General features: G+C 51.6%; 1 protein-coding gene across 1 annotated transcript; it reads left to right on the top strand.

Annotated features, from left to right (window-relative positions):
• Positions 1 to 1,136: 1,136 nt before the first annotated feature.
• LOC124687962 (tuliposide A-converting enzyme 2, chloroplastic-like) lies at positions 1,137 to 2,075 on the top strand. The gene has a single exon (XM_047221687.1). It carries the CDS (start codon positions 1,140 to 1,142, stop codon positions 2,073 to 2,075), a length of 936 nt encoding a protein of 311 aa, XP_047077643.1. The 5' UTR covers positions 1,137 to 1,139.
• The last annotated feature ends 5,879 nt before the right edge of the window (positions 2,076 to 7,954 follow it).

Genomic DNA, 7,954 nt, shown 5'->3' with positions numbered 1-7,954 from the left:
TAAGAGAAGATGTTGCTGCGGTGAGTTTGCCTGGGGTTTTTTATCCGAGACTTTCTAGCATGTATGTATATATCAGCGAGCTTTTAATTTCTCTTTTTTTTTTGATATATCTACCATTTTTCATGGCTTGTACTGTACTAATTTTACCCGCCCCTCTATGGCTCTATCAATGCAAAACAGCTAAAAAAAAACCAGCAGCACACAAGAAAAACCGGCTGGCATTTACAATGCCGAGGTCAACACCGGCGTCGCCCCGGCCGGCGAGATAAATACAAGATTTTTTTTGTAAACAACATCGCCAAGTGCCAATCTCTGAACGATTTCGTACGAATTTGGCACCGGATAGCAAGTTCTCTGATCCCAAATTACTTACTTGGTGTATGAGAACAACGTTAGGTCGTCAAGATTCTACACAAGCCGCTCCACGCCACATTTGATCCGTCGAAATTCAGCGTCTGTGGTTGATTGGGCTACTTTTGACAATATCGGTCACTTTCCATATAGCGCATTTCCAACGATGCTTCATTGGAAAATGCTAATAATGCTTTGTATGTGACAGAGACATGCATATTTACCTCGACGAAATATTTTTCTTGTTCCTTTGTCCCCGGTTCGTCGGGAGATTGACATATACCCTCATCGTGGAATGCCACGCGCGCAGGCCCTGCATGCTCGAGAGCTTGGTGATCACACAAGCTAGCAGACAAATAGTATCATCTCATAAGTCTAGAGAGGAAAGCAGATAAGAAATCGCAGGATCTGCCTTCCAAGGCAAGCAATTGTGAGTTTAGAACTTCAGCTGTAAGTAACAGACCGAGTAGCGTGGAGCCAAGCAACTGACGTACTGTAGTTCAACCTTAACCAGCGCACACATGCTCCCAAATTTTCGTATTGTAGTTTCTCATGCATCCCAGCTCTCCTACCTGTCTGAACTCTGAACTCTGACGAGTCCAAATCCAACAGTTCAGCCGGCCATCTAGAATCCGAGTACTCACCATCAGCCATCTGCACCACCGCCACACGAATGCTGCCAGAAAATATACCACGTCGGCAGTGGCTAGTCGGCACATCAAACGAGCACAAATACTGACAACGGGCATCGGCCCGATCGACCAACAGTAATACTGCCACTAGCGAGCATGGCGTCGAACACCGCAGCCGACGACAACGAGGTGGCGCACGAGTTCGGGCTCGTCCGTGTCTACAAGAGCGGCCGCGTCGTGCGCCCCTTCGTGGCTCCGCCCGCCGCGCCCGGCGTCGACCCCGCCACCGGCGTCGACTCCAAGGACGTCCACCTCGGCGACTACTCCGCCCGCCTCTACCTGCCTCCGTCCGCCGCCACGGCCGCTACCAAGCTCCCGGTCATCGTCTACGTCCACGGGGGCGGCTTCGTGGCGGAGTCCGTCGCGTCCCCCAACGGCCACCGCTTCCTCAACAGCCTCGCCGCGGCCTGCCCCGCCCTGGCCGTCTCCGTCGAGTACCGCCTCGCGCCGGAGCACCCGCTCCCGGCGGCCTACGACGACTGCGTCGCCGCGCTCAGGTGGGTGCTCTCGGGCGCCGACCCCTGGGTGGCCGCGCACGGGGACCTGGGCCGCGTGTTCGTGGCCGGGGACAGCGCCGGCGCCAACGCCTGCCACTACCTCGCCATCCAGCCCGACGCCGCGCGCCTCAGGGGCGCCGTGCTGATCCACCCCTGGTTCTGGGGCTCCGAAGCCGTCGGCGAGGAGACGCGCCACCCGCTGGCGCGCGCCATGGGCGGCCGGCTCTGGATGTTCGCGTGCCCCGGCTCGAGCGGCGTGGACGACCCGCGGATGAACCCGTTGGCGCCTGGCGCGCCTGGGCTGGAGACGCTGGCGTGCGAGAGGGTCATGGTGTGCACGGCGGAGGGCGACCACCTCAGGTGGCGCGGCCGGGCGTACGCTGAGGCGGTGACCGCGGCGAGGGGCGGCGGCGGGCAGGGTGTCGAGCTGCTGGAGACGGATGGGGAGGGCCACGTCTTCCACCTCGTCAAGCCCGACTGCGACAAGGCCAAGGAGATGTTCGACAGAATCGTCGCCTTCGTGACCGCGCCGTGACGAGCGTCCGGACGTGGCCGCTTATCAGGCCGGCAGCTTTTGTGTGTCGCCAACTGTTGAAATAAACGTACTCGTACTCTGATGATGGAATAACTTAAATGATCTGGTGGTAAAATGCAAGGAGGAAACGGAATTTTATCAAATGTCTGAAGAATGATGCGGGTAATGTACTTGATGACCAGGGACAAATGCTGAATTTGGCCTCTAACTATTTTCAACATCTTTTCACATCAGAAGTGCCCGATCCAAGTCAGGCTGTTATAGACAAAGTAAGTACCTGTGTTTCAAATGAGATGAATGAGAAGGTGATGGCACCGTTTACTAGGGAAGAGGTTAAAAAAAACTCTTTTTAATATTGGTGATCTCAAGGCCCCGGAACCAGATGGATTGCATGCTGTGTTTTACAAGAGGTTTTGGCATATCATTGGTGAGGATTTGACAGATGAAGTCCTCCTTGCGATGAACTCCAAGGTTATCCCAGAGGGTTGGAATAATACCACAATTGTGCTAATTCCAAAAGTGGAGTGCCCAGATTTTATTACACAATTTCGTCCCATAAGCATGTGTAATGTTGTCTATAAGGTGATTTTTAATCTGATTGCTCATAGATTGAAGTTCCTTCTTCCAGATATTATTTCTATCACACAAAGTGCATTTGTTCCGGGACGTCTGATTACGGATAATGTGCTGGTAGCATATGAAAGGTATCATGCAATAAAAAACAAGAAGACTGGGAAATTTGGTACATGTGCCGTGAAGCTCGATATGCACAAGGCCTATGATATAGTGGAATGGACTTTTCTTAGAAGAATTTTGCTTCAGCTAGGTTTTGATTCTGGATGGGTTGATCTTATTATGGCTTGTGTCTCTTCGGTAAGGTACCAAGTTCGGCTTAATAATAATTTATCAGATTACATATACCCATCAAGGGGGCTCCGCCAAGGTGATCCACTCTCACCATATTTATTTCTCCTTTGCGCGGAAGGTCTATCAAGTCTTCTCAAATTTGAACAAAGTATGGGTAATATTCTGGGAGTGAAAGTTAGTAGAGAGGCCCCCGCTGTCTCACATCTTCTTTTTGCATATGACTCTCTAAATTCTTATGAGAGCGGATGTCTCGAATGCTACGGGACTGAAGAGGGCTCTGGATGATTATTGTGCTGCATCGGGGCAATTAGTAAGTGAAGCTAAGTCAAGCATTTATTTTAGTCCTTGCACAGATGTGGATACAAAAGGGGAGGTGTGTACTGTTTTGTATATTATGACTGAGGCGATTACAGAGAAGTACCTTGGTCTGCCACCTCTTATTGGTGTGGATAGGTCAAATTGTTTTCAACATCTTATTGATCGAGTCTTGAAGCTGCTTAGTGGTTGGAAAGAGAAAAATATGTCCTTCGGAGGTAAGGAGGCATTGTTAAAAGCTGTCATTCAAGCCATTCCTGCATATGCCATGTCTGTTTACAAACTACCCAAACAGATCATCAAAGGGATAATAACTGCAATGTCCCAGTTCAGGTGGGGAGATGAGGATCAACAAAACATATGCATTGGTTTGCGTGGTGGAAGATGTGTGTGCCAAAAAACCAAGGAGGTATGGGTTTTAGAGATTTGCATTGTTTCAATCTAGTTATGTTGGCAAAGCAAGCTTGAAGGCTCATGTCAGATCCAAACTCTCTTTGTGCTTCGGTCTTAAGAGCTAAATACTTTCCCGATGGTGATATGCTAAATTGTAATCTGAAAAGGGGGAGCTCATACACTTGGTAAAGCATTTGGGCTGGAATCCAAACCTTCAAGAGAGGACATATGTGGAGGGTGGGGGATGGTTCCCACTTAATATTTGGAGTGATCCTTGGGTCCCTGGTAGCCCGAATAGGATGATTGCAACTCGAAGAAGGAACATAGTGCTTTCCAAAGTCTCGGATCTTATTGATGTTGAATCGGAGACATGGGATGAGGAGATATTGGGTGAACTGTTTTGGCCTATTGATGTCCAGAGAATTCTGAATATTCCGCTGCTAGAAGCAGTATGGAGGATTTTGTATCTTGGCACTATGCAAAAATTGGGGTGTTTTCGGTGAGGTCCTGTTACCATCTTGAATGGGAGCATCAACATGGAAATAAATTGAGAAGAACTAGTGGATATGGTACTTCTTCAAATCTTCCTGTGTGGAAAACGGTATGGTCTCTCAATGTCCCTGCAAAAATCAAGATTCATCTCCGGAGATCTTTGCTTGAGGCTATTCCTGGCAACGGGGTTTTGGCAAATAGACACATGATTCCTAGCTCTCAGTGTACCTTATGCCAAACGGATTGTGAAAGTATCCGCCATGCTTTCTTCCTCTGTCCAAGAGTTACTGAAATTTGGCACAAATTCGGCCTTTGTGATTTCATATCGCATGTGTGTTCTATGGAGAGGAATGGAGGGGCGGCTCTGGAAGCGAGGCTTCGGGATAAGCAGGCCACTGTACCCGACGTACCAGAATTGATGAGGAATGATCTGATCGCCGTGGCTGTTTGGTATATCTGGTGGGAACGTAGACAGGTATCTCACGGTGAGGCTATCCAAGCACACCTTCAAAAACAGCCCAAGCAATCCTAACACTGACTTTAAATTACTCTCGCGTTCGGAAAAAAGAATGAAGGCATTGTGAAGCATGGTTGGGTAAAACCAAGGGAAGACTTTGTCAAGTTAAATGTTGATGTGGGGTTCTCTGCTGATTTTGGTACATGTAGTACATGCACTATTATTCGCGACGAGAATGGAAGTTTTATCGCAGCTAGTGTTATCACCAGAATTTGACCAAGTCAGAGGTGGGCCGCGATCAAGATGGACATAAAGAAATATATATAGAAGGAATACGTGAATCGGCCTTTTATACCAAGTTGGGCTTAATTGCCCGTGTATCTGTAACATATTAGATCACATCTTAGTTTAGAGATAGAATCTTACTCGTGCACGGTTTAGTGCACGTCCGCATTAGAAAGTCCCTGGACTATAAATATGTACCTAGGGTTTATGGAATAAACAACAACTCACGTTCAACCCCAAAAACAAACCAATCTCGGCGCATCGCCAACTCCTTCGTCTCGAGGGTTTCTATCGGGTAAGCGACATGCTGCCTAGATCGCATCTTGCGATCTAGGCAGCACTAAGCCACGTTGTTCATGCGTTGCTCGTCTTGAAGCGCTTTTGATGGCGAGCAACGTAGTTATCATTAGATGTGTTAGGGTTAGCATTGTTCTTCGTTTAAGCATGCTTACGTAGTGCAACCCTTGCATATCTAGCCGTCCTCACGCCTATCTCAGGTGTGGGGGCGGCACCCGCTTGATCTTTATTTAGTAGATCTGATCCGTTACGATTGCTCCTTGTTCTACAAGGATTAGTTTAATATCTCGCAATAGTTTGGCCTTACAAAGGGGGAGGATCCTGTGGCACGTAGGGTGGCGTTCGCAAGTCCTAAACGGGATGTTCCTAGGATCAACTCCATGTTGGTTTTTGGCCTCGTTTAGGATCGGCTTACGAGCACCGTGCGTGGCCATCTGGCCCAACCTCGGAGTAGGATGATCCGATTATGTGGTGAAAACCCTAAATCGTCGTAGATCTCATTAGCTTCATCTTGATCAAGCGGGACCACCAAGTATTCGTACACCCGTACGGATCATGGGTGGATCGGCTCTTTGAGCCGATCCACGGGATAACTCTGAGAGCCGATCGAGGCTCGTATTTAACGTTTACATGTATGCCACTGCGGAAACTAAGCGAGGCAACCTCATCACCTTCACGACCGGGTATAGGTCGGGTGGCACGCCCTTGCACTTCGCAACGCCGCGTGTGACCGGAAGAGCATTGCGGGCCGTCGCTCGGAGGGTCTCGGCCAGCCGCAGCTCTAGGCTCCCCCGGCTCTACGAGTGTTGACAAGGCCGCTGCCCGCCGGTGGGTTTTGGCGGTCAACACATTCCGGCACGCCCGGTGGGACAATCGTCTACATCAACCACATCGCCATCTACGTACGAGATGGCGGACGGCACGCCGATCACCTACGAGGAACTGCACGACGACCTCAAGAAGCAATACAAGGAGATCAAGGCTACCCTCGAAGCCGACCTCATCGGCTCTTTTCGGAGAACCCGTTCCGGTGGCATCGGATGGAAGGGGTTCTCACCGAAGGTGCACTCGATGGGATAGACCTTTCTTCCCCGTCGGAGGAACGCACCGGGGTGCGCGGCGGGAGATCAACTACACGGTGGCTCACTCGCTACACCGCCACTGCGAGAACTTGGTCAACGTGCTTGGAGCGTGTCGCTCTGCGCGTGATCCGAGAGATCATGAGCCACCGGTACTCGCCGTCGGGACCAGCTCTCGGGACGCATCAAGGAGAGTTGCCATTCCGGTCCCGTCCACCGCTACCATTTGCGTTGGCAGCACCTGCTGAAGTGCCGACTACACCGGCATTCCTCGTCTACGAGGTGGTGGCGACCCCGGTGACTACCAGTTCTTAATGGAGGCGCCTAAGGAGATCCCTCATGGGTACGCGTGCATGTATGTGCCGGATTGTGGTGGCTGGGCACCCACAAGCCAGGCCACAACATCGGGGACTCCGGCGAAGACGGGAGGAACGTCGGCGACGGAGCGGGACGTGGCTAGCTAAATACGCCACACCGACGAAACTCCCGAGCCCGGCTCTGCAGGCTGGTTCGGAGCTGGAAAAGCAAACGTGGCAGGCCAAGTACGCCACCCGGCGAATCTTCGGAGTGCAACTCCTACGGCCAGCACGGCGGATCGGATCGGTACCATGCGCGAGAGACCAGTTCGGCATGATGCCGAAAAGGAGGGCGGTCGGCTATTCCAAGCCGTACCACGGCGATTACGAGATGATCCCGCTGCCACCAAAATATCGGCTCCACGACTTCTCCAAATTCGGTGGATCGAGATGGCTCCGGCTCCATCGAGCACGTCGGCCGATATTTGGCTCAACTAGGACCGGCTTCGGTGTCGGATCAGCTACGCGTGAGGCTCTTTTCACGAGTCCCTCACGGGATCGGCTTTTGGATGGTACACCTCTCTACCGGCGAACTCCATCCGGTCTTGGAAGCAATTGGAAGAACAGTTCCATATGCAATACCATTCGAAGCTTCGAGGTACGGCATTGCCGATCTAGCACAACTACGTCGAAGCGCGGGGAAACGGTGACGAGAATACATCCGGCGCTTCGAGGAATCTTAGGAACCGATGTTATTCGGTTCGTATAGCTGAAAAGGAAGCGATCGAGTTGGCGGTAGCGAGGCCTTGCAACACGGCTGAAGGACATGGCCTCCCAAGCAGATTATCCCTCGGCGGCGCACATGGTTCGGAAACTATCGGCATATGAACAGCGCCACCCCGACCTGTACCAAGACAAGTTCAAACGTGCGGTAGTCATGGTCGATACGGAGGAGGATGAAGTGCTGCGGGAGGCCAAGAGATAGCGGTGGGCTGAGTGGACTCGGGGAGGAACCCCGTGGCTTGCAAATGGGTAAAGCCGCCGGGGCCGCCCGGGGGATTTGATTTTGACGTGACCAAGGCTCGAACAAATCTTCGACCTCCTGCTCAAGGAGAAACAGTTGACGGTTCCTGAAGGTCTCAAGTTCCCCACGGCGGAAGAGCTAAACGGAAAGCCGTACTGCAAATTCCACAACTCGCTTTCCCATGCCACCAACGACTGCCGGGTGTGGCGTCAGCACATCCAAGCGGCGATAGAGAAGGGGCGGCTAATTTTCAACCAGTACGCCATGAAGGTCGACACCCAACCCTTCCCCGCCGTTAACATGGTAGAAATCACCTACCCCGAAGGTTGCCGGCCAGGCCCCTCGTTCGACATCAACATGGTAGGGCCTGGAAA

Source organism: Lolium rigidum, chromosome 2 (assembly GCF_022539505.1).
Source record: "Lolium rigidum isolate FL_2022 chromosome 2, APGP_CSIRO_Lrig_0.1, whole genome shotgun sequence".
NCBI lineage: Eukaryota > Viridiplantae > Streptophyta > Magnoliopsida > Poales > Poaceae > Lolium > Lolium rigidum.
This window is presented reverse-complemented; position numbering and strand designations above follow the sequence as displayed.